The 26,356-nt window shown below is 53.0% G+C and overlaps 1 protein-coding gene across 1 annotated transcript; it reads left to right on the plus strand.

Moving 5' to 3' along the window:
- Window positions 1–5,526: 5,526 nt before the first annotated feature.
- Window positions 5,527–25,727, plus strand: WNT9B (Wnt family member 9B; the record flags this gene model as incomplete). Its single annotated transcript, XM_082678938.1, has 4 exons — window positions 5,527–5,612; window positions 22,306–22,562; window positions 24,111–24,376; window positions 25,254–25,727. Exons 1-4 carry the CDS (start codon window positions 5,533–5,535, stop codon window positions 25,725–25,727), a joined length of 1,077 nt encoding a protein of 358 aa, XP_082535064.1. The 5' UTR covers window positions 5,527–5,532.
- Between the last annotated feature and the right edge of the window lie 629 nt (window positions 25,728–26,356).

The following is a 26,356-nucleotide window of genomic DNA, read 5'->3' on the forward strand; positions in this document are numbered from 1 at the left end:
TCGTACCCTTCCTTCCTTCCTTGTTTTCTTTCTTTTGAGCCGTGTTAGTAGCCGTGGCTTGTCCGGAACACCTTTCTGTTATAAAACACCCAAAAGTAGAGTCTTTCATTAGCGCTTTGCCAGTGGGATAGCTCTGGAGTGGATTCTCAGTAGTCGAAGGCAGAAAGCATGCTGCTCCGTGCTGCTTGCCCGGTCGTCTCACTGTGTTCTAATGCTTCTGGAAGTGGGAACCCAGGGGGTGGGTATGTATATTCATGGTGAGCCCAGTACCCAGGCAGAGCACAGGCATATATGTCACCTGACGGTTCTGAGTTCACTTTTGGGGACAATGGAGCAGGCTGTTTGAAATTGGGGTTGTCCATCCAGATAGCCATTTCTCTACCTACCTCCGCATTCAGTCTTCCTCGGTCAAGCTCAAAGATGCTGTTATGGGACTTCCCTGGTGGTCCAGTGGTTAAGACTCCATGCTCCCAATGCAGGGGGCACGGGTTCTATCCTTGGTCGGGGAACTAAAACCCTGCATGCTGTATGGTGTGGCCAAAAAAAAAGATGCGGTTGAATCAAGGCTGGAGAAGGGCCTGAAGCAGGGGCGGAGGTGCAAGGAAGCGTCATACCACCTTCCATACAACACAACCTCCACTCAGAGCATAGTTCAGGAGCAAAGAAGGCTAGGAAGGGAGGAAGGAACAGAGGTAAGAAGGGCTCGAATTGGAATTGCCATGGGTGAGGTGTGCCCTGCCAGCTATAGCACAAGCTCCCCAAGAGAGGACAGGAGCCCTTCCTATAGAAGAATAGGTAGATGGATGCCATAGGAGAATGTCCAGGAATACCTTCCCGGTTCCCCTCCCAAATATTTTTCCTGCCAATGCTTAAAGTTCTACCATTAGAGGGACTTCCCTGGCGGTCCAGTGGTTGAGACTCTGCGCTTCCAATGCAGGGGGCCTGGGTTCGATCCCTGGTTGGGGAGCTAAGATCCCACATGCCTCATGGTGTGGCCAAAAAATGGGGGAAAAAAAAAGTTCTACCATTAGAGATTTATTCTTGTGTCTTTGTTCCCTCCCACATTTAAGAAAAAAAAATTTCATTATAAATGTTAAATATGCTTGCGATAGAAAATTGGAAAATACAAAGAGGATAAAAACATTTTTAACACACACTCGCAACCTCCAAGGCACCCACAAAAAAGTAATATCTTCGTATCCTTCTCTCCCATCTTTTTGGCTGTTTTCAAGCATAGTTGTGTCTCCCACGTGTGGAATTCTGTGGCCCACTTTCCCCACTTAGTTTCAGTCCTATTTCAGTCTGATGTTCTGGAAAGATCAAGTACCCAGCCACCAAGTGCCGATCAGTTCCATAATGCTGAGGAAATTACTTACCTTTCTGAGCTCCAGTGTCCTATCTGTAAAGGGGGGACACTGATGCCCCATGTGATACCTCATGGCCCCCTGGAACCAAATCAGAGAGAGAGTGAGAGTTAAGGCCAGTTCAGATGTGCTGGGGTAGGACGGATGGGAGTGGTCAGAACAGAACTGGTTACATTGAGGCCATAGCACAGAAAGCTAGGTCACAGGGAGTGGGGGAGCCCAGGCAGAGGGACAAGTGAGCGCACCCACACCTGTCCGGTTGGGTCCTCCCCAGCACCAGCTCCCCTGAGCAGCCATGCCTCGGGCTTGGCTTGGGCACTGGTACCTTCCCTCCGAGCCACTGGGTATCACTTGCCCCACTTCCTGTTGGGTTGAGTCCATTTCCGGTGCAGCCCTGAGGGTGATTAGAGAGAGATAGCCAGCCTGGAATCCCTCATTTCCACTTGCTCACAGCCTGGTGGTGAGCACAGAGGATTGTGTGAGTGCCGGGCTCTGCCTGGGGCCTGGGCTTGACTTTGGAGCTCTGGGGGACCTGGGGCCAGACAAGGATGAATGGCTCCTGGGGGTCTGCTTCAGGCAGGGTGGCCTGGTCTGGGGGCAGGTTTGCGGGGAGGATGAAGAGGCCTGGAGCTGGATTTGATACAGCCTACACAAGCCTTTCAGATCACTCATTTGTGACCTCCATGGTGTGTGTGTATGTGCGCTTGCGTGCGCAGGGGGCCAGGAGAACTCCATCCCCAAGCCGTGGCTGCCTTGGGCTGGTTCTTGGAGACAGGTAGCTGCATGTGGATGTCTAAGAATGCTTCTCTTGCATACCTGTGTGAACGTGTAGGTCCGGGAGCAGCTGTGGGTCTGCCTAGGAATTTAGACAGCCACGGGGGAGGTATGGGGGAGTCTGTGTGTCACTGAATGCCTGGACTTGTGTTGTAGAGTGTCAAGGTGTGTGTGTGTGTGTGTGTGTATGTGATGGAGCATGTGTCTGGGCATGGGAGGGGGTGTTTCTGTGAGCATGCATTTTGTCAGAATAACACTTTCTATCTCTGCAACCCTATAAAAGGCCTTAGACCTAAGTTACAAGCTGACGACAACACACATTACCTGAGTACCTACTAAGGGCTAGGCCCTGTGTCAGGCCCTGGAGATACAGAAAGAAGTAAAACTCACCCTCCCCCCTCCCCCCACCCCCCATTGAGGAGCTCACGGGGCAGAGCGGGAGGTGTGAGGAACAAATCATTATGGCCCAGGCTGTAAGTCCTGAGGGCTGATCCTTGTGTCTTTCCTCAGGGGTCCCACAATATCACAACTGTGGAGATAATCTGTTTTCACCATCATCTCCTCCTCCAGACTAGAGCCCCTTAATGATGATTGGCACTTAGGAGGTACATGATGGTCTGTAAGGAAGAATTATGCAAAGGCCACTGTGAGTCAGGCTATGCCTGGGTGGCCCTCAGCCAGCCGTGGCCAATCATGAGTGACAAGCAGTGTGACCGACCCACTGGGGCTGGGCTTAACTCTTGCTTCCACTACTTACAGCTGGGTCACAAGCACCAGATACTTAATCTTCCTGAGCTTCACTTAACTCATCTGTGCAATGGGAATAATGATTGCCCTAACCTCTCAGGAGGCTTGAGGCTTCAGTGAGACATGCTGGACCCAAGGGTGGGGTTCACACCATTGGCTGGTGGAGGCTCAAGAACTTCCTTCTGAGTTTGGGATGAGCAGGTGCAGACTATTACATATAGAATGGATAAACAATAAGGTCCTATTGTATAGCATGGGGAACTATTTCAATATCTTGTGATAAACCATAATGGAAAAGAATATGCAAAAGAATGCATATATACGTATAACTGAATCACTTCGCTGTACAGTGGAACTCAACACAAAATTGTAAATCAACTATACTTAAAATAAAATGTTTTTAAAAAGAACTTCCTTCTGGATATTTCCATGTGTATCTCACCATCCAACCACTAATGTCTCCGGTGAATCTTTGGTGTTTTCTCCAATTTCCCTGCATCACAGCTTTAACTGTCAGATGTCAACATGTAACTTTTATGAAACATTGAAAATGCATCACTGTGGGAGAATGTGCCTCCCCCTCCTCGCCCCCCCCTCCAGGCATGTGCATGCTTGTGTGTACTTGTGTGTATGGTGGGTGCCCATGGGCATGAGGACAGGAGGGGCAGCTGGGGCAGCTCCCTCCTCACCTGCCTGAACTCAGGTGCCCATTGGGGTGGCTGGCGCCTGGTGGGGCTCTTTTTCCTCTCTGACTCACACTGGTCCAGCTTGGCCTCCCCTCCTCTGAGCCTCGTTGAGCCTGGTTCAAGGTCTTACTAGTTGTGTGCTGGAGCTGGTTTGGACTGGCTTGTGGAGCCACCTGTGCAAATCTCTTCCTAACTCCTTAGATCAAGGATGATGCCACATTGGTAGCTTGAAATCAGCCACGGTGGCAATATTTGCAGCACGGGAATCTGCAAATGATATAAATCAGACTCCCACCCACCCCGCAATGCAGCACACCACTGGTCATACCTGCAGTTATAACAACCCCTGATATTGAGTGCCAGCACCTGCTAGGCATTTGGCATCACTCTTTTTTTTTCTTTTCTTTTTTGGCCGTACCACGCTGCTTGCAGGATTTTAGTTCCCCGACCAGGGATTGAACCTGCGCCCTTGGCAGTGAAAGCATGGAGTCCTAACCACTGGACCTCCAGGGAACTCCCATGGCATCACTCTTATTTGCACAAAAATCCTGTGAGATATTTATCGTCATCCTCATTTCATATCTGAGGTTCATAATTTACATGATTTGAATTCATGTCTCTGGCCACCACACTGGACATTGTGCCTCAATAAACAGAACCATGAGATGCGATATCGCTGTCAGAGTTGTTAAAGATCATTCATTAGCTAATCACTCCCCTCATTGGACAGGGGAACTGAGCCCAGAGAGGCTCACTATGGCTGGGGGCTTCCTCTGTTAATATTGCAGCTCCCGTCTTCCCACCAGTCTCCCAGCGCCTTTGTGTTCACAAAGCCAAGGTCACTGTCACCTGATGTTCTGCATGCATGGTTGATTTTTTGGAAACTTTACATGCAGATCTTGACATTCAGTGCAAGTTCTATTTTGTTTTGCTTGATTTGACCCAGAGTTCAAGACTCTCAAAAACATATTAAATCTTGCTTGGGCCATTTGTTGTATGCCTCCCTCCTAGATGGGTGCCACACACTGCCTTGATCACTGCACCTTCGCTGCAGGAATTGGGGTTAAACTTTAAAAAAGAATAAGCAAGACAGAGCTTTATGGCCCAACACTGGACATCTCCACCCTGTCTGACAGAAGTTCTGGCGTCTACACTCTTTGGAAGAAAGCAGGTTCCTCTCCCACCCCCATCCTGGCTCTGCCTGCCCCCACTGACCAGAGGATCTGCACTTTTGTTCCATGAACATCAGCAAATGCTCACTGAGACGTCCTCCCTGACAGTCTCCTGTTTAGAAACTGGGCTCCCTTTTCCCCACTCCGCTCTGACCAAGGGACCCCCCCCCCCGCCCCAACCAGGACTCCTTTTGCCGTTAGACGTGCATTCCTCCTGCTCTGGAAGAGCGGCTCTGCATCCACAGCCGGCCCTGCCTTCGGAGTCGTGGAGCCTGGGCAGAGGGACCCGCACCGGCCCGTCTAGAGAGCGGACGAGACACTACTTCTGCTCAGACTCCAGGCGCCTCCCTCCTTCTACGCCCCCTTGTTCTTTGGGGGAAGGTATCCTGCGTGTGCCTGCACCCCGCCCGGAGGGGCAAAAACTCCCTGGTCCCCGGCTCGTACCCCCATCTTCGCCTCTCCAGGCGCGGGACCTTCACGTTCAGCCGCCGCGTCTCCAGGCCCGCACAGCGTCAGGTGAGCTCTCACCTGGGGAGGGTGGGCGCGGGAGCTGGGGGCGGGGCGGGGGCGGACCCGGGGCGGTGGCCCCACCCGCGACGGGGCGGGGCAAGCCGGCGGGGCCAATGAGGCGGGGGGCTCGCCGCCTGCGGGGGTGCGCAGCCAGCGCCGCTCCTGTCCGCCCGCCCGCTCCGCCCCTCCGGGGTTTAAAGCCCCGCGGGCGGCTGGTGGCGGCGCTGCTAGCGCGGAGCGGCGCGAGGAGATGCGACAGGGCGCCGCGCCGCCGGCATCATGCGCCCCCCGCCCGCGCTGGCCCTGGCCGCGCTCTGCCTGCTGGCGCTGCCCGCCGCCGCCGCCGCCGCCTACTTCGGGTCAGTGCCCGCCGCGCCCCGGCCCGCCTGCCTTCCCCTCCTCCCGCTGCAGCAAGGCCAACTTTTCCCTTCCGCTGGCCCTGGCCCCGGCGGGATCTCGAACTCAGACCTTAGCCCCGGTGATACCCAGCCCCATCTCGGGGTCGGAGTTCGCGCCCAGAACTCCTTCTCTGGCTTCCCCGACTCGGACCCGGATCCCACCTTCTAGCGTCCGAGCTCTGGTCCCCTTCACCGCCGCTCTTCTCACCCCGTCCTGTCCGAGACCTCATCCCGCCCACTCGGCCGGGTCTCAGACCCCCACCCAAGCTCCCGGACTCTGCAGGCGTTTCGCACCTTGTCCCCGTCCTCCCCGGGGCTCCCTGTCCCTGCCTGTCCAAGGCGTCCCTCCCGCGCTCGGATGCCCTCTCGGATCCTCACTCGGTGCCCTGTCCGCCCCCATCCTGGGCTCTGTCCAGCCACCCGTCCTTGCCTGGGGCTCCCTCCCGACCCTCTGCCTTCGCCCCGCAGAGCGGAGACCCGGAGGGCTGGCTGGCTGGGTGGGGTGGGTTTTTACCGAGGCTGGGGGAGGGGATCGCGCTGATCCAAGAGGGATGGGGGAACCTGCGGACCGTGGGGAGTGTCAGCTGGAGAGCGGGAGGGAACCGTCTGTGGGGGAAACCCAACCAAATCTCAGACCTGGCGTCGGGTGACTTCTCAGGAGAATGACGAAGAGAGTAAGAGGGGAGGCGGTATACATGATTGGAAAAGGAGGGTCAGAGTTGGGGGTGACAACTGGGGAGAGAATGGGTGGGAGTGGGCAGTGTTTGGAGAGCAAGTTACAGGGCAATTGTCCCTCCTTCTCTGACCCTGAATTGCAGGGACTTGGGGTGGGAGATGGGGTCGTGGGTGTGAAGGGACTTTCCTGACCTCCACCCAAAGCCTGTTCTAAATATATACAGTCTCTTACTTTAAATCATGGCACTTTTTGTGATCCTCACCCCAAATCAAGATGAGGTTTACAGTCTGACCCCAGCAAAGGCAAAAACAAACAAACAAAAACCAAAAAACAAAAACCACCAAGCAAGTGACCTGCCAGAGACTGCTCTTAAGGACCTGGCGGGGGGGGGGGGGCGAATAAGGGTCTGAGAGGGTCTGAGAGGTCCTGCACAGGCTGGAATAAGGGCTGTGGGCTAATTTCCAGGTCATGACCCCTGGTTAAAACATGCCTTGGCTGTGGGCAGTGGCCGCTCCTGAAATATATAGCAGGTGGCATCAGCCCAGACCCTAGCTCAGGGCTCAGCTTGCTGGTGACTTGGGAAGATCACTTAGTCTCTGGCCTCATTGTTCCCTTTTGTACAGAGAAGGGGCTAAACTTGATATGACTGAGCCTCTCTATCCACTTCAAGAGCACTGTGCATTCATGTTCGTTTCCCAATGATTTCAGTCTTGAAAAGGCACTGCTCCTGCCTCAGCAGACAGGATAAAATGGTTATAGGGCACAGACTCTGGGCTCAATCCCCAATCCATCTGCTTGCTAGCTGTGTGCTCTTGGCCAAGTCACTTAACCTTTCTGTACCTCAGTTTCTTATCCTTAAAATGAGAATAATAGTGCTTATTTCATATGAGGATCATGTGAGTTAGTACATGTAAAGCACTTAGAACAGGGTCTGGCACATAGTAAATGCTCAACTAATGTTACTAATTATTAAGGAGATACAGTGTCTTGATATTCCAGCCCCAGCAGGGGTTTCTGAGCTGGAATGGAGAGTGGGGGCAGGAGAGGGGTGTGGACAAATGGTGCCTGCATCCTCTTGGATATCAGCTCATTTTCACAATCCTTGTGTTTGCTTGGGTTTAGAGGTTGAGGATGGGGCAAGGGCCAGATGAGATGGGAGGAGAGGGGCTCCAGGAAGCTGGAATCACCCAGCCTGGTGTGGTTGGAAGGGAAAGGAGTTTGTGGCAGTGCACAGGTTTAGAATTTGAGGACCGTGAGCAAGGGGGCAGTCTTGGAAATGAAAAGGGAGATGGTGGATCAGGCATGGGTTGGGGCTGAGAGGGAACCTCTTCCAAGTCGTGAGCCCCCCTGGACAGAGCTGGCAAAACACACTCAAGCCACCACCACCCCAGTCTGGGGAGGAGGAAAAATGTTCAGAGAATAAGCTAAAACTGGGGTTTTGTGCTGTTGTGTTTGGTCTCAGAGAACAGACAGGATGCAGCCCGAATTCTCACTGAGGAAGCCCTTTCACGACTCAGTTAGGCCAGGTTTTCCATCGTACTATCCGAATTCGCTCTCTGGAAGGAATCTATAACACTGTAGTGAGAATGTGAGGCAATGTGCTTCTCCCCCCTCTAGGTCATTTGCATCTGAAGTCTCATTTCTGATTATAAGATCAAGTGTTTTGGCATCCTGATAAAAGAAAATTCAGACATCAGGAGAGCAGGTGAGGCCAATCTTCTTGGGGTTTTTAAGATCATAGAGTCAGGCTTTAGAGTTGGAAGTGACCCCCAAAGTTTCTCTGGTCTAACTCCCTGCTTCAAGCAGGTCATGTATTATTATTCCTATTTTTCAGATGAAGGAACCGTCATCCCCAAATCAGTGAGCCAGCAACTGCTTCTGGTGCTTTTGCTTGAGCCTAGCACCTAATTCTGGTGATGCCGATAATAACGTAACTAGTATTGCAGTTTACAGATAATTTTCTTGTTCAGCCCCTCTGCCATCTAATCCTCAGACCCATTCTTGAGGTATACAGGATGGGTGTAAATAGTTCCCGAAAGGAAACTGAGGGTGAGAAAGTTTCAGTGACTCACGCTATGTCGCACAGCAAGCTAGTGGGAGAGGCAGGATAGAAACCAGGTCCTGCCGCCAATCTGGACTCTTTGTTCTACAGAGAGTATTAGCCACTAGAGCTAATACTGTGTGGTCACCCAGGAGAGCTGCAGCTGCAAAGGAGCTGCAGAGGGTGAGGAGGTAGAGGGTTGCCCCCGCCCCTACTTGGTTAAATCTGTCAGATTCTTGGCTGTAGTGGGATGGGTGAGGTCACAGCATTCTCCTCTGTCCTCAGCAGTGAGATAGGATGCACTGAGCCCTGCTCGGGTATCAGGTGGGCTCCCAGAGGATGGCACGATGACAGTGGGATGGAAGGTGGACCAGGTTTGTCCTGGCTCTGGACCACTCTCAGTGTTGTCCACGATCGAGTCACTTGCCTTCAAGGTCTTTAGCATCTGGAGGTCCTAATGTTCCCTAACCAGCTGGTCCTGGCTTGGAAGTCTAGGATTACTCACGAGCTCATGTCTTGGCTCAAATGGCTTGGGAATTCTGCAAATCTTAAGTTCTGTGGTGTTTTAGAAATGAACACTCACTGTATTATGTGATGAGCTGGGTGTATGTTAGGCCTTGTCAAAAGTCATCTCAGTGAGTTTTGTATCTAGAAATAGTTCCTGCGGATGCAGCTTTTAAAATCGTAGTTGACTTTGATGGTGCTTTTTAAATGTGTGACCTCTGCCCTGTTTGGGTTTCTTTCCTATCTAGGGATGGTACACATCCGTTTATGAAAGCACAGGCTTTTGAGTCATCTAGAACTTAGTTTGAATCCTGGTTTTGCCTCTTGCTAGCTGTGTGACTCCAGGCACATGTCTTAACCTGTCTGAGCTTTGGGTGATGATAATACCCATCCTAAAGGCTGGTGTGAGGCTTAATTCAGACAATGAATGAAAGGGCCTGGTAGGGTGCCTGGCACATACTAAGTGCTCAGTACAGGCTCACTCTTGGTGGTTGCTAGGGTTCTAACCATCTTCTTAGGTTGTGGAAGTGTCATCATTGTGAAGAAGAAAAACACAACCTTAATTTTTTTTCCAAATCAACATTACATGCAATAAAATGCATGTATTCTAAGTGCACGGTTTGGGTTTTTTTGGGGGTTTTTTTGTGGTACGCGCGGCTCTCACTGTTGCGGCCTCTCCCGTTACGGAGCACAGGCTCTGGACGCGCAGGCTCAGCAGCCATGGCTCAGGGGCCCAGCCGCTCCACGGCACGTGGGATCCTCCCAGACTGGGGCACGAACCCATGTCCCCTGCATCGGCAGGTGGACTCTCAACCACTGCGCCACCAGGGAAGCCCCCACGGTTTGGGTTTTAACAAATGTATACCCTGTGTAACCACCACCACAATTGCTGTATGGAACAGTGCCATCATCCCAAAGGATCCCTTGTGCTCCTTTGCAGTCAGCACTCTCCCACCAGCTGCCCCCGTTGTAGAGTTTCATATAAATGGAATCATATGGTATATAGCCTTTTGTGTATGAATTCTTTTGCTCAAAATAATTTTTTGAGATTCATCCACGTTGTTGAATGTATCGGTAGCACATTCCTTTTTTCCTGCTGAGTAGTATTCCACTGCATGCATGTACTGCAATTTGTTTATTCATTTACCAGTTGATGGACATCTGGATCGTTTCCAGTTTGGGGCTATTCCAAATAAAGCTGCTATGAACATTCATGTACATCCCTTTTTGTGGACATATGTTTTTATTTCTCTTGAATACATATCTAGGACTGGATATTTGGATCATATGGTCATTTGAATGTCTTTTTCATTGGGTTATTTGTCTTATTGAGTTGTAAGAGTTCTTTACATGTTTTGGATATAAGTCCTTTGTCAGAAAGTATTGGCAATATTTTTTCCCTGTCTGTAGCTTGCCTTTTCATTTTCTTATTGTTATCTTATGAAGAACAGAAGATTTTAATTGTGATGAAGTACAACTTTTGAACTTTTTCTTGTATGGTTTGTGCTTTTTGTGTGTCTCATCCAAGAAATCTCTGCCTATTAGAGGCTGCAAAGATTTCCTCCTATGTGTTCTTCTAGAAACTTCCTAGTTTTAGCTTTTACACTCGGATCTATGATTCTTTTGGGGTTAATATTTGTGGATGGTGTGAGGTAAATGTTGAAGTTTATTGTTTTCCATGTAGATATCCACTTGTTCCAGCACCATTTGTCAAGAAGATGATCCTTTTTTCATCGTCATCTTTGTTGCAAATTAATTGACCCAATATATGAGGGCTTATTTCTGGACTCTCTATTCCATAAGTGTATCTTTAGGCCAATGCCACAGTCTTGATACTGTAGCTGTATGGTAAGTCTTGAAACCAAGTGCTATAAGTTCTGTCCTTTTTCAAAATTGTTTTGGCTACTCTAGATCCTTTGTATTTCCACATAAATTTTAGTATCAACTTGTCACTATCTGCAGGAAGCACTGCTGGGATTTTGACTGGGATTGCATTGCATCTATAAATCAACTTATAGATGATTGGCATTCTAACAATATTGAGTCTTCAGGTTTATAAACTGCCCATATCTCTCTTTTGGGGGCTTTTAAGATTTCTTTCAGCAGTGTTTTGTAATTTTCAGTGTATAGGTCTTGCAAACATTTAAAAAATTATTCCTAAGTGTTTTATGTATTTGGATGTTTTTTTAAAAACAGTTTTAGGAATTGACTGGGTCCTGAGAAAAACACGGTTGGAGGGAAGAAAGGGTAAAAGAAATTTTACTGCTTTGGGGTGGTAGATTGCAAGCCAAACATCACTGATAAGAATCATTGTATTGGGGGAAGGAATTTAGGCTAGCTTGTCTCTGGGCTCAGCTGTAACCCATGAGGAGCTGGGCTCTAGAGCTGGGGTCAAACCAGCCTCCTCAGTGGCCGGTGGTGGAGTTTCTGAGGCTGAGTGGGGAGGAAACAGAGGAGAGAGAAGCAAGGGGTCTGGGGGACACCTGGGCTGGAATCTCCTAAGGAAGAGAGGTCCTGGTGCCTTTAGGCTTGTGTGCTCAGGTAGAAGTTGGGCTCAGGAGGAGGTGGGCCAGGTGCTGTGAGGGAGACCCTCACCCTGGCATCAGCCTGAGCAGGATGGGAGCCAGCCTAATGCCCTGCTATAGTGTAAGGAGCGCTAGACTTGTAATCACACAGATCGAGTTCAAATCCTCCAGCCAACCACTTACTAGTTGTGACCCAGAGCAAGTCAGTTAACTGCTCTGACCTCAGTTTTCCCATCTATAAAATGGGCTTATCCTTACCTTGTAGGGTCGTTATGAGGGTTTTATGTATATAAAAGTGCTGAAATGCTCTCCACATGTATGGAGTCCAGGAAATCTAGTGGCCCATCTTAGAGCATCCCAGGTTAAGGAGTATCTTTTTGACATCTGTTCCTTCCTCTCTTCATCTTTATCCAGTCGTTATATAATTTGAATCCTTCCTATATGCAGCCCTTTATGTGCATAATCTCATTTAACCATTGTGACATCCCAGGAGGTAAATGCTGGTGGAATTATCCTCATTTACAGGTGAGTGGGGGTGTGGGGGGAAGCTCAGAGAGGCCAAGTGCCTTGCCCACAGTCACAGAGCCAGTGGCGGGCAGCACCTAGATTTGAATTCTAGTCTGTCAGAACCCGGAGCCAACCTCTTCAACCCTGCCTCCTGCTCCTGTTGACTACCAGCTGAGGCCTGCCTTCCCCTGGGCAGCTCTGACCCTCTGAGCCCTCCACCCCGTAGCCTACATCTCTCACTTGGCGTACGTCGTAGGTATCTCTCGCACTGCATGTCTTCAACTCTTGGTTTGTTACCTAATTTTTTATGTGCTCACGTCTCCGATTCGTGCATAGAGCCCTTTAAGTGGAAGTCTTGGGGCCCTGTTGTTGGTTGACTCCACCCACGGTCCCTAGCATTGCTTCCTGGTCCACAGTGAGTGTCAGGGTGGGCAGTCCCCTCTCCCTTTTGCTGACCCTTCCTCGCCCCCAGAACCTCCCTCTCTGCCCCATCATGTTTGCTCTTTCTGCATGGCCCTCTCAGGCACATGCTGCTTGGCCACGACCCGGCCTCTGTCAGCATAGGAGTGGGAAGCAAAGCAGAGAGCAGGCACTAGCCCCCATCAGACTCTGGAAGTCAACCACACCTGGCCTTCCATGGGAATCCTGGGGGCAGCAGAGATGAGCTGGGGGTGGGGCAGACACCTCAAGCCCAGACCCTCTCACTGGAGAGACTGAAGAGAGAGGGTGAAGAGTCTCAAAGAGTCAAGAGAAAATCAAACCACCATGTTCAGTCTGTCTTGGAAATTCCAAAGAGACTAGTTTTAGGGCAAGAGCAGAGAAGGTCTGCTTTCCCCATAGTGACAATCCCTTTGAGGCCAGATGTGTTTCAGATTTCAGGAGTTTTCAATTTTAGCAAGATAATACAATACGCATACCACGTATAACATCATATCCCTAGCAAGGTATAGGGCGGCCCCCAGTAATCGGACACGATTATTTTTGCAGGAAAAACATCTACGTGTTGGGATAAATATAGACCATAAATATTCTCACTTTGGTTCAGGTCAAGTCTTGCTGCCATACGAGTTCGCCACAGCTGTACCCCAAAATTGTAGTTGTCGGAGATTTCTGGAGTCCAGAATCTTGGATAAAATTTTGTGAACCTGTCACGTGTCATCGCGAGAGGTTGGGTACATTGAGTTTTAAAGAAAGACCTGGACCGAGTTCTCACTGTGTATCAGAGGGAGGCTCTGGCTGCCCAAGCACAGCTTATCCCCGGAAACTGGGGTTCAGAGCGAAGCAGCCTGGCTCTCCCTGTCCCCATAGGGGCTAAGCTGGTCAGAGGAGTCAGGGTCTGACTGACCGAGGCCAGACTGCCCTGAGATCTGGGTCGGTCCAGATCCCAGTTTGAGGGCTGAGGCAGGCATGGCCACAGGGAAGTTTCTCCAGAGCCACGCCCCTCCAGAGCCACGCCCTTCCAGAGCCTTCGAGGCTTGAGCTTGGGAAGGTTTGGTGGTGAGGTTGGGGGGATATTAGGTAACCCCTGCAGCCTGGGAGTGAGACGGCAGGGAGGCCAGTGGTTTAGACCTGGGAGTGGAGGGGACTGAGGGAGAGCCTGGAGCTATACTCTGCCTGGCAGTTAACACCTGAGGGATGTATGCAGTCAGCAGGTGCCTGGGTTGGGGATGGGGGTGCCTCAGGGGATGAGAAACCAGGACCTCTGCCAAGGGGGTTACGGCCTATTTGGAGAGACTGTCTATACAGCCCTGAGGAGGAAGAAAATAAGTGAGCCGTGCAGAACTAATGGTACTACATCCGAAAAACTGGGAGAAGACAAAGAAGTTGGATGGTTAGAGTGGGATGGGGCTGGCAAGTAAGGAGGACTTCCTGGAAGAGGCAGACAAGCATCTTAGGCTACTAGAGCTGAATAGGGCCTCAGGATCACCTTTCCCATTCCCTGCATTTTTGAGTCAAGTGTTGAAAAAGGCTGTGGTTATAAGAGTCCAGGGGATCCACGAGGGCTTTTAGACCGGGAAAGGCAACCCAGGTAGCAATTACAACATGAAGAAAGGCATGGAGGTTGGACTGAGTTAGCCATGGCAGGAAGACAAGGAAGAGCATGGCCTGGCATGAGGGGAGGGGCCCTTTGATCCAACCCTGGTTGGCTCTGCATCCAGGAGATTCCAAGGTGGGAAGTTGTCCTGGTCCTGCTCTGGAGGACCCTGCTGTATTCTCAGGGAAGCCATTTATAACTCCATCTATACCCTCGGGCTGTCCTGACCACTCGGGCCCTCACTAGGCATACTCAGGGAGTGGCTCCTTGACCAGGCTGGAGGTTCCTGCTATCCTTAGGACTGAGGGGAGGGGTGTGGAGGGGCATGAGCCATCCCTGGGACCTGCAGGAGGACAAATGGAATCTGCAGCATGGGACATCTCCTCCAAGAGCATATGTAAACAGTGGAATTGTCCACATCACAGGGTGATCACACACAAGGCATTCACCAGGGGCCAGGCCCTCCCAGGGCCCACAGCCCAGCCTGAGCCTGCCTGTCCACAGGAATAAGGATGACCACCCAAGAGACTGCCAAGCTGGTTAGTTGGTCAACTTATCATGGTTAAAAAAACTTGGCCAGTGCTTCCCTGGTGGCACAGTGGTTGAGAGTCCGCCTGCCGATGCAGGGGACACGGGTTCGTGCCCCGGTCCGGGAAGATCCCACATGCTGCGGAGTGGCTGGGCCCGTGAGCCCTGCGCGTCCAGACCCTGTGCTCCGCAATGGGAGAGGCCACAACAGTGAGAGGCCCGCGTACCGCTAAAAAAAAAAAAAAAAACTTGGCCAAAGTTGGCCAGCCCATGAGCCAGGATCCCATGGTCGGGGCAGAGCTGGGTGTGGGCGTTGGCTGCCCCAAGATGATACGGCCTCAGCGACTACTTGCCTTTCCCTGCCGTCCCCATGCTGTGTCCCCTAAACGACTCCTCCCCTGGGTCAGGGCTGGGCCTGTGAACCCAAGAAGCTGGGGAAGCTTATCTTAAGGCTTCCAGCCCCCCTCCTCTCCTCCCCTTCCTTTCCTCACCCCAGACTTCCCTTTTCTCTCTTCTCTTCCTGATCCCACACTCTCTCCTTTGAGCTTCCTCTGTCTAGCAAAGTATGTTCTCAGGTACTGGCATTGTTATATCAGACTCTCACACTTCAATATGAGTTGGCAGGCCACTGCTCCAAGCTTTATTTCTGACTCTTGGCTGAAAAGAAACTGAGTTTTAGACCAGGGTCCTCTCTCCTTTCAGCTGCTCAGGGGGCCAGAGGAGTCCTGACCAGCCTTCCTTCCCTTCAATCCTACCAGCCTTGCGTTCCGATCACCGTAGACATTTACCATGGTGAAGGCTGCTTTTGCTTCCCTGAAGTGTTACATTAAAACTGAAAGCAGAGACCGCCAATCTTGATGGAAGCAATCGGGAGACCGGGGGTGCAGCCCCAGCCCTGCCACTAATTCAGTGGATCATCTTGGACAAGAATCTTACATGAACTTCCAGGGCACCAGACAGATCAAAGCAGAGACTTGCATACTTGGCAAACCTCTTGCCTTCCTGCCTGCACTGCAGAAGCCTCTGAGGTACCTCCCAGAAGCCATCAGGGCAAAATTTCTGGACTGGGTGATCCTGAAGGGTTTCCCCAGCCCTAGAATATCATGACTCAAGTGGTGTACATTTGGACCCAGCCAGGGAAGTGGGGGAGATGCTTATCATCCCAGACTTGTGAAGGGGAGGGCTTCCTTTGCACAGGAGTGACTTTGGTACCCTCCATGGTCACTGTGCCACCTGATCCATCCATGCCAGGGACAGACTTCCCCTCCTCAGCTTCAGCCTGAGCCTGAGCGGAGTGGCAGGAAGACAGGAGGAGGAAGGGGGAAGCATTTCCTCCACAGATGTTGCACCAGCCAGGCTCTAAATACCCAAGATTGTTGAGATGCAAAGCAAGCCTGTTGGGCGGCCTGCTTGCTGCCCACTTAGCTCCTGCGCACCCGTCTCCACGATGCCATCCTCAGCAGGCAGCCCAGTGGGCGGCTGCAAAACAGGAAGTGGAGCTGTTCTGGGAGAGATAAAGCCCACAGCTGGGCCAGTCTCTTTTCTCTCTGAGCCAGGGGTGGGCTGGTGGGGGGCGGGGAGGTGTGCTGATTCAGTCCTCAAGGTGGGTTCTGAGGCTAAGAGGTGGGGAGGAAAGGAAGGCTGAGACCCGGACAGGGATGTAGTGAGCAGTCTGGTTTGTTTTGGTCTTCTGTGGCCTGAAGCTGATGCTCAATATTGATATTTAAATAAAAGAGTGAGTGAAGGGATGGGGGAGGGGGAGTTGGAGGAAAAGTGGGAAACGGTACCTGCCAAATTTGCCATTAAGGCTGCTCAGTAAGGACATCCTCATGGAGGACGTATGAGGTGACAGTGAGTCTTGTCAAGGAGAGAGGAGTCTGAAGGATGGAGAGAGGGATGTGCTTCTCAGCAGAGTAAACCTCGGGGCCCCTCAGATGACGGGAGGAGGGGAGAGGAGCCAGGGGTGTGGAGGGGGCCCCCTGTCTGAAGAAGGACTGCCCGGAGCCATGTGCCCTCTTTTCCTGGGCCAGACACTGTCCTCACTAACTCTCCCCTGCTGGGAAGAGGTGGGGACTGGAGAGGGCAGGTGGGGGTGGGGAGTGTAAGTGTCAGTGTGTGTGTGTGTGTGTGTGTGTGTGTGTGTGTGTGTAGGGGGATTTAGTGAGGGCGGGAGAGGTGGGCTGAGATATTTGAGATGAAAGCACAAAAGGTGCACTTACCATGCAAATGGCCCTGCAGCGGAGGAAGCCTGTTATCGGAGCATCTAATAGGGTTTTGCGGGGCCAAGGCCAATGCTCCAGGCAGGGCAAGGCTTTCCTGGTTCCCAGGTAGCTGCCTGCAGTTGGCACCAGCCCTGGTGCCAGGAAAAGCTCCTGGTCCCTCCAGCTAAGTGTCCAGACAGGCTGGCATTACCTGGTGTCCTGGGAACCGCCAGTCTTGTCCTGTGCCACCCACCTGCTCACCCACCCACATCCCAGGGGCGGTCTCCTCTGGAACCATCAGACCCTCTCGAGCAGAAACAGGGATGGGGGTGGGGGTGGGAGAACAGAACCTGGGCACCCCCAGGTGATGGGAAGTGCTCTACACCTGCCGAGCCTTCTCCAGAGAGCTCCCAAGAGCTTCCTTCAGCCACCTCTCCACCCCGGGCCTCCCACTGCAGGCAGGAGGGGACTGGCTGAGGTCAGGGTCTTACCCAGATGGTGTTAGGAGATCTGATCCAGGTCCCTGAGCAGCTATTGTTCCTCTGGGACTTGGGCTGGTTCAGAGCCTTCTCCTTCCCTGCCCCTTGGGGTCTGGGGAGAGTTTGCAGTGCTCTGAATCCAGCCAAGTTCCCTCCAGACTGTGAGCTCCTTGAGGTTATGAGTGTGTGTCCCAGCACCCAGCACAGCACCTGGCACGTAGTAGATGCTTAAGAATGACACTTACCTGGAGCTTACCGTGTGCCAGATACTGTTCTAAGAGCTCTACAGATGTTCATTCATTTAATCCTCACAACAAGCATGTGAAACAGGTCCTGTGATTATCTGCATTTCACAGATCAGGCACAGAGAGGTGAAGTGCCTTGCCCAAGGTAGAACAGCTAGTAAGAGGCGGAGGTGGGATTTGAACTGAAGCTCCAGTCATGCTCTCCCACTAGTCAAGGTGTATTTGTTAGATAGAATGAGCTCAGGGGGTGAGTGGACATCCCTGGGGTCACCAGTGAGTGAGGGCAGACCTGGGACCAGACTACCCGGGCCAGAACAGCCTTGGGGGCCTGAGGTCCTTTGGTCCCCACACTCTAGCAAGTGCTGGGTGATCATTCCAGGGTGAACTCTAGTTCTGCTCAGGGCTTCGCTGGTCCCTGGTGTCCTGTTGACCATAGACCAAAGCAGTCTCCTGGGAGGCTTCCCCAAAGCCTGGGAGAACCTACTTTTGCTTCCTTCAAGGTCATCCCAGATGGGGCAGCTTTAGCCAAAACTGGATGGTGTGAGCCTTGCGCAGGGTGAAAGAAGGCATGGGCGGGGAAGACCAGGCATGGACAGAGGGGGTCTGGGGGCGCGGGATGTGAGATGAAGTCCGGAGGGGCACCCATGACTTTTCCCACTTTGGAGGGAGATGTGGTGGCCTGGGAAGTGGCTGGGGAGGCTCTGGGGTCAAAGCCAAAGGCATCTCATTGTGTGAAGGTGGGGGCTTCCAGTCTTATCGACCTGACCACCAAGGGCCATGGGCTGAGGGTGCAAAGGACAGAGGGGCACAGGCTGGGGGCAAAGAAGGGAGGTGAACGGAGACGGTCACGTGGGGTGGTTGCTTTCCTAATGGGACAAAAGAGGCTGGAAGTCAACCTGGGAGAGCCCGACAGGAAACAGGAACTGGGGAGACAGACCAGCTGGGCCAAAGCAGGTGCAACTGATGGGGAAGGGTTGGTCCCAGGTGGCTCAGGGGCACTTGAGTCAGGCAGGAGCCTGCAGGTGCTCTTATCCCTCAGCCCAGAAGGGTAATCAGCAAGTTTACAGGTTATTTGTCCTCTGCTCTTCAGTCCAGAACAGCGCTCGCTTGCTTGACTGATAGCGTCCCACCTGACCATGGGGAGGTATCTTCATTAAAACCCCAGATTTTGTCTGGATTACCTTAGGCTCAACAAAGCTCACTCGATCTTCTCTGGTTGTACATCTTACCCTCAAGATGCAACTAACATGTAGAGATTTTTGCAGAAGGGCTTGGTGGGTGGGGTTCTCAGGCTTGGAGTGCCAGATAGAATGATTTCTTCAATGGGAACAGATCATGCCCACGGACCCCGGAACCGATTGGAACCTGCAACACCTAGAATTCTTCTGAGGTCCAAGAAGAAACCGTCTCTAGCAGATGCCATGGCAGCCACAGGGCATGTGTCAGAGCATTTACTAGCACTGTTTAAGGAAATCAGTTGAGGTATTTTCTAAGTTTGATGTCCTGCCACTATTTCTTCAAAGAAAAAATGGTCCCAGAGTGCAACATAGAAAACAAATGAAAGGGAAACTGGGTCCTGGTATGTCTCTCGGTTGTCTTCCTAGGTCCTATGGGGGCCCCTGAGGCAGTGTGAGGGGGCCTTTTTGGAGAGCAGCCCTGGGCAGACCAGGGCCCAGTATGGCCTGAAGCTCCTGTGCGGTTGGCTGCCTTTCCTGACCATTAATCGCTACTAAGTGTCATTACTGCTAATAAAATTAACCGACTTTATACTGGACTCCTGGGGCCATCAATCACAGGGTCTATTACACGAAATTAAAAAAATAGTGGCCTGTTGATGGGAGGAAAATGTGTTTGCCGAGCCTGGCTCACAAGTGCAGCGTAGGGTGTGCTGGTACTCCACAGCTGTCAGAAGGTGGTGACCAGGGACGGCACCCTTAATTAGACAAACTGACTCTCAGCCTTGACATTGTTCTACAGATAGGAGTGTCTCAAGTAAGAACAGAGATGACCACAGGGAGACTCTGGGGCCAGGGGCTGAAAAGCTCCCCCAATTCTCCCTCCCATTTTCACCTCTGTTCCTCTCTATGGGTTTGGTTCACTCTTTTTCTCTCTCTTTGGACCAGCTTTCTATCTCTTGAGTTACAAGCTCAAAGAAAGAGAAAACAACTGTATGCTGTCTTAAGTCAAAGAAAGAGAGAGAGCAAATGTATGCTCTCTTAAGTCAAATTCCAAATTTCCAGAGAAAGAACTGATTGGCCCAGCTTGGGTCATGTGATCCTCAGTGGTCCAATCAGCAGGCCAGAGCAGCAAGATCATATGGTATAAAATGGCCGACAGGGTAACCATGTAGATAGAAGGAACAGGTAGGCAGCCAACCCAACAGGTGTCTGAAAGAGTAATTTAAAGGGCTTAGTAATAAGCACTCAGAATGTGGTAGCTAAGGGAGTTCCCTGATGGTCCAGTGGTTAAGACTTGGCACTTTCACTGTTGGGCCTGGGTTCAATCCCTGGTCAGGGGATTAAGACCCCACAAGCCACATGGCATGGCCAAAAAAAACCCCGTGGTAAATAATATTATATAATAGAATATAAATTATACATTATATATTATATAATATAGCTATAATGATATAAAAATAATAGCTATTGTTCTTATAATGGAATTTGATCCTTGAAGGATCTGCTGTCCTGTTGGCCAAAATTCCCATCATTCCCTGCTCGTTCTCTCATCTGTTAATCACTACTACAAGGGAAACACAAGAACTGCATGAACAGAAGTTGCCCCTCACACCAGTCCCTGGTGTGGGGAGGAAGACATTTGAGGGGCTAGATGGCTGCTGCACCCTTTGCTCCTGCAGCCCCCAAGCTGCCCTCCACACCGGAAGTCAGTCAGGGTGGGGTCTCCTGGGCTGGAGTTGACATTGGGTTCTGCTCTGGACCTGCCAAGGGTCAAGCTCTAAGGGTTTCCTGCCAGACTGCAGGGAGGGGTTTGGGTGTAGACCTGGTGGACTGGAAATTTACCCATTTGCCCCCAGATTAATGATTAACGGGTCCCTGCCCTCACCCTGTCTGGGAGGGGAGCCCAGGGCCAGGCTGGGCCAGGAGGAGCCCGATAGCATCTGTCTCTGCTCGGGGGTTTCCGAGATTTGCTCCACACTGGGTTGGCTGCACCTGATGGATTTGGGATCTACGGGCACTTTCTGGGGGCAGCTGGGACCCGGCCAGGACCCACACCCTCCCTGGGGTGGACGGGGAAGGTGTGGCATCCAGCCAGATGTCCTGGCTGGGGCAGGTGGCTCCAAACAGGAGAGCCGCGCCCTTGGCTCTGTGGGATGTGCGCCTCTCTGACCACTCAGGGCTTGGCCACAGGGCTTGCCTTGGCTGGGGGCCCTTGAGCACGATGGGGTGCAGCCCAGACCTGGCCACACAAGTGACAAGGGCCCCATCCAAGCAGGAGCTTTAAGAGCCATCGCCTCGTTCCACCTTTGATCTTTTACCACGGCCACAAGGCCAGCAAATTCCAGAAAGGGGCTGCTTCCTCCAGCCTGGGTGCCAGAATGATGTATATTTCACCCACTCCGAGGGCCGCCAGGGTACAGGACAGCATATATTTTGAACTGGGAGAAACATCTCATGGACCGCTTCTGGGCGGAGGGAGGGTGAGCTCTATTTGTAGTCCAGAGGGCATGGGTTCGATCCATGGTGGGGGAACTACGATGCCGCGGGGCACAGCCAAAAAAAAAAAAAAAAAAAAAATCACTGTAGTCCCCACCTTGCTGCTGATCTGCTGTAAGACTCAAGTTAGTCACTGCCTCTTTGTAAAACCTTTGTTTCCTTATCTGTACAAAGGGAAGACTCTGCCCAGCTTAGAGAGTAAAACATCTTGCAAGAGGAAAGAGTTTTGAGAAACTCCAGCTAGCAGGAAAGTGAAACAGCAAGTCCCAGGCCCTGTGGTTAGTAACTTTTCAAATAATCCTCCCAGCAGCCCCAGGAGGTAGCGAGGATCACACTTTCCATTTTCCAGAGGAGAAAATCAGTGCTTCTAGGTTACACAGCTAGGAAGTGACGGGCCACTGGAACGTGGCAGCCTGACGTCAGCATCCGTGGACTTCAGATATAGTAGAGCAAAGAGTCTGGAGCTGGTGGCCTGATGAAAATATACTTCCTTCAACTTCATCCACTTGTCAGTCCATCCACCCATCCTTCCTTCCTCCCTTCATCTCTCCATCCTTCCACCGTTCCATCCATTCAGGTATTCCCTAAGTATCTTTTTGTAACAGGCATGGAGTGGCCAGATGGTTAAAGATCTCTCTGGGGATTATGGAAACAAGTTAGGTTGGCATGGCATTACTTGGGCAACAACCTAATGTAAGGGAGAGAGGAATACCAGGGAAATTGGCTGGACGTCTTCTTACTGTCGACATCCCTCTGCCTGCCCCTCTTAGGAACATACAAACCAGGCAGCAGCCAATGCTATGTACAATGTTTGATCCCCAAAGCTGCCCAGGGAATGTGGAAAATATACAGATTCCCAGGTCCTATTCCAGACCAAGAGAAGCAGAATTGCTAAGTATAGATCCTGGGCATCTGTATTTTTAATAAGCACCTCAGATGATTTTTCTGATTGGGCAAGTTTGGGGAATAAGGTGGGTAAGAAGAGCAGAGACTTTGGCTTCTGGAAAACTTGGGTTTGAGATCTTGCACTAGCTCTTGTTATAAGCACCTTGGTTTCCTGCTCTGTAAAATGGGGGCATGACCCCATGGGGCCAGCCTCCCTCCTAGAGGGGCGAATAGTGCAGCCCCCAGGAAGGCCCTTCCACTCACCTGCCCCACATTCTTAGAGACTGTCATCCTTCCTCCTCCCCTGTCACGACCCAAGGGTCACTGGTCTCCCTTCTCTCTTGCTCCCTCTAGCCTAACCGGGCGGGAGGTCCTGACACCCTTCCCGGGTCTGGGCACCGCCCCTGCCCCAGCACAGGGTGGGGCCCACCTGAAGCAGTGTGACCTCCTGAAGCTGTCCCGCCGGCAGAAGCAGCTCTGCCGGCGGGAGCCAGGCCTGGCTGAGACCCTGCAGGATGCCGCACACCTCAGCCTGCTCGAGTGCCAGTTCCAGTTCCGGCATGAGCGCTGGAACTGCAGCCTAGAGGGGAGGACGGGGCTGCTCAAGAGAGGTAGGGAGGCGGGCTGGGAGGAGGAGGGCTGCGGGGAGGAGGGCTGGGACGGAGGAGGGCTGGGGGGAGGAGGGCTGGGGGGAGGAGGGCTGGGAGGGAGGAGGGTTGGTGAGGAGGAGGATGCCTTTCCCACTCCAACATTCCCAAGACCACGTTGCCCTTACGAGCCCAGCGCGGTCCTGAGTAAGAAGGGTCCTGGAGCTAATGAGCCCTAGCTTTTCCCTGTTCGGCGGGGGCAGGGGAGCAAGGAGGACACAAGAGAGGAGAGGAGGAGCACAACCCATTCCTGGAAGGGCCCACAGATGAGATGGGTGGTCCCCCAGTCCCTTCCCTCAGCCTCCATACACACACACACACACACACACACTCACACTCTCACACACTCACTCACACTCACACACACACTCACACTCACACACACTCACACTCACAAAGGTATGAGAGCAGATAAGGAGGGATGGCAGTTAATAGCTGGCCAAGTGACATGACACAGGCCAACAACAGACTTCATTTGTTCATTGACTCACCTGCTTCTTTGTTGATCATAAGCATCAGTCCATGCTTCCCTCCCTCCCTTCCATTCCCACGCTCCCTCCCTCCCTCCCTTCCATTCCCACGCTCCCTCCCTCCCTCCCTGCCCGCCCCATGTCTCCACTTGGCCATCATTTCACTAAGCATCTGGTGAGGCTCTCAGTGAGCCAGGCACTGTGCTGGATGCTGGAGATATGGAGCCGAGCAAGACCCCATCTTCCCTCAGAAAGCATTCAGCCCAAGTGGGGGAAAAGGTCATCCTGTGACTATCACCAAGCATCAATGGGCTTTTGACAAAAAATGGAGCGATGGTGCATCAGAGCAGCCCACCCTCTTTCAGGCAACTGTTCCCCGTGGCTGGGAGCGTCTGGGCAGAGCTGATGCCCCCCCCACCTCAGTGTCACAAGCACCCCGGGTATATCAGAGAGCAGGTAGAAGGTAGTGCAGCTCTGGGCTGCACCCCATAGTGCAAGCGCTGTGATTGTCCTGGAAGTGGGTGGATGGTTGGTTTGGGACCAGTCAGGTGGGAGACCCGAGGTCACTCAGTCATTGGGTCGACTCCCCAGTAGGTAGCAGAGGGTGACATTGGGAGGCATCAGGAAGCATATTTCAGAGGATCAGGGGCTCAGAAACGGGGTGGTCCAACTTGCTCACACATCAGCTTGGAGTCAAGATCAATGGTTTAACCCCCTTCGCCACTCGCCAGATGCCCGTGTCACTTCTCTCTGCATCTGTGTTCTCACCTGTTTAGTAGAAGGAGAAGCCCCTGTCCTGCTGCCCTTAGAACCTGGGCACACACTCCCTTGGGAATTGGAAGTTCCATTTAAACAGCAACTTGCATGCTGAGTTTAAAGTGCAGGTGACAGGGAGGCTGCCCTGAGCTGTGCCCTCAGGTTCACAGGCCCTTCATCCTGCTCGCCACAGTGGCCCCACCACCCACTGTATCCTCAGAGGGCAGCAGACAGCCCCTGAGCCCACTCTCCTCCTCCCTCCCGATCCTCCCGGGGCCCGGCCCAGGTTTCAAGGAGACGGCCTTCCTGTACGCGGTGTCCTCGGCCGCCCTCACGCACACTCTGGCCCGGGCCTGCAGCGCCGGGCGCATGGAGCGTTGCACCTGTGATGACTCTCCGGGCCTGGAGAGCCGGCAGGCCTGGCAGTGGGGCGTGTGCGGCGACAACCTCAAGTACAGCACCAAATTCCTGAACAACTTCCTGGGGCCCAAGAGAGGAAGCAAAGACCTGCGGGCACGGGTAGATGCCCACAACACCCACGTGGGCATCAAGGTGAGCACGTTCCCGGGTGACCCAAGCCCTTCCCAGCCAGAGTGCAGGGCTGCGGAGCGAGGTCTCTAGGAGGCCATTATCCGCCCTGCCCCCAGCACACGCACAGAGCTGGCCCAGGATGAACCTCATCCTTGCAACCAACATTCCTTGGGCATCCATTCTGGACCATTACCAGGTACCAAGAAGTAGGGAAGGATCCTGGACATCACTGTCGGCTGGGCAGCAGGTGGGAGCTTGGCTCAGGATGGGGCCTTGGTGAGGCAGAAACGTGTTTGGAGAAGGGTCTCCATTCCAAGCACTGGCCTTCCTGGAGGTCCTAGAAGCCAAGGTAGTTTGAAAACTGACCTGGTACAACCCCTGTCCCTTCTCCATTTTACAGATGAGAAGACAGAGGAGGCCCAGAGAGGGGAAGGAACTTGGCTGAGGTCACACAGTAGTGGGAGGGCGGGAGGGTAAAAGCTATCTAGGTCTACTCGGACCAGAAAGCTGGGAGAGGCTAGGCCTCCATTTCTTTAAGAAATTGAGTTCTGTGTTCTGTTTCCTTATCACTGAGTTTGTGTAAACCAGGGCTGCTGTGTTCAGTTGTGCAAGCTGTCTGCTCCACAAGGACTTTGGGCCAGGGGAGGAGCTGGGGCTAACATCCGGCCCACACTGCTCTTACCAAGATGTGAGGACCGTCTCTGCCCAGAGGAAGGGGCGCCTAGAGCTAGTTTTCACTAAGGTGCCACGTGGGCCAGCTAGAGTCTTATCTGCGCCCCCCATGGGGACCTTCCCCTGTCTCTTTCCCATCCTCCTGTTGCTTCCCAGCCAGGGTTGGTGCTCTGGGGTCTGTGGGCCCGGGTCTCTGACCACGCCTCCCTTCCGCCTCTCCTCGCAGGCCGTGAAGAGTGGCCTCAGGACCACGTGTAAGTGCCACGGCGTGTCGGGCTCCTGCGCCGTGCGCACCTGCTGGAAGCAGCTCTCCCCGTTCCGCGAGACAGGCCAGGTGTTAAAGCTGCGCCACGACTCAGCCGTCAAGGTGTCCAGCGCCACCAACGAGGCCTTGGGCCGCCTGGAGCTGTGGGCACCGGCCAGAGCAGGCAGCTCCACCAGGGGCCCGGCCCCACGGCCCGGGGACCTGGTCTACATGGAGGACTCACCCAGCTTCTGCCGGCCCAGCAAGTACTCGCCCGGCACAGCGGGCAGGGTGTGCTCCCGGGAGGCCAGCTGCAGCAGCCTGTGCTGCGGGCGGGGCTATGACACCCAGAGCCGCCTGGTGGCCTTCTCCTGCCACTGCCAGGTGCAGTGGTGTTGCTACGTGGAGTGCCAGCAGTGCGTGCAGGAGGAGCTTGTGTACACCTGTAAGCATTAGGCCCCCTGCCCAGTGTGGCAGCTGGACTCTGCCAGGACCTCGCATGGCACCGGGCCACCTCGAGGCCACCCAGATGTCCAGCCAGCCCCGCTGGGCAGGTGCACGCAGCGTGCATGCACTCACCCATGTACATGCCAGTGCACATGTGTTCCTCTCCCCACTGGGCCCCATCAGCCTTCCCCTCCCTCGACTCGAAAGGTGGGAGCCCCACCCCTGAACCCAAGGGTCCCCAGCCTTGTTGAGGACTTGGAGCGGGAGGGCAGAGTGGGAAGGATGTGGAGGGAAATAAGGGAGGCCAAGAGAAGGGCAGGACTGAGGTTTTGGAGAGGAGAGGAGGTGCATCCCGCCATCTCGATTCCTGGGATTAGTGGCCTAAAGCCAGCAAGATGTTGGGAGGTGAGCTTCTGGGCCAGGAAGGCTCAGGGAGGCAGGGTCAGTCAGAAGCAAAGGCCGGAGTCTGCCTGGGATGGGTCAGTCCAGCTGTAAGTGTGACCGGGGTCCACTTGTGCTGTGAGGCCCCAGTGCAGCTGGCATTCGTGATACACAAGACTTGGTTTATGAGTTCTGATTCGGTTACGTTTGTACACTCACAGCTACTCATCTAACTCAGATTTTTACCAGGGCTAGCG

The sequence above is a fragment of the Grampus griseus genome (assembly GCF_964374135.1).
Source record: "Grampus griseus genome assembly, chromosome: 20".
Lineage (NCBI taxonomy): Eukaryota > Metazoa > Chordata > Mammalia > Artiodactyla > Delphinidae > Grampus > Grampus griseus.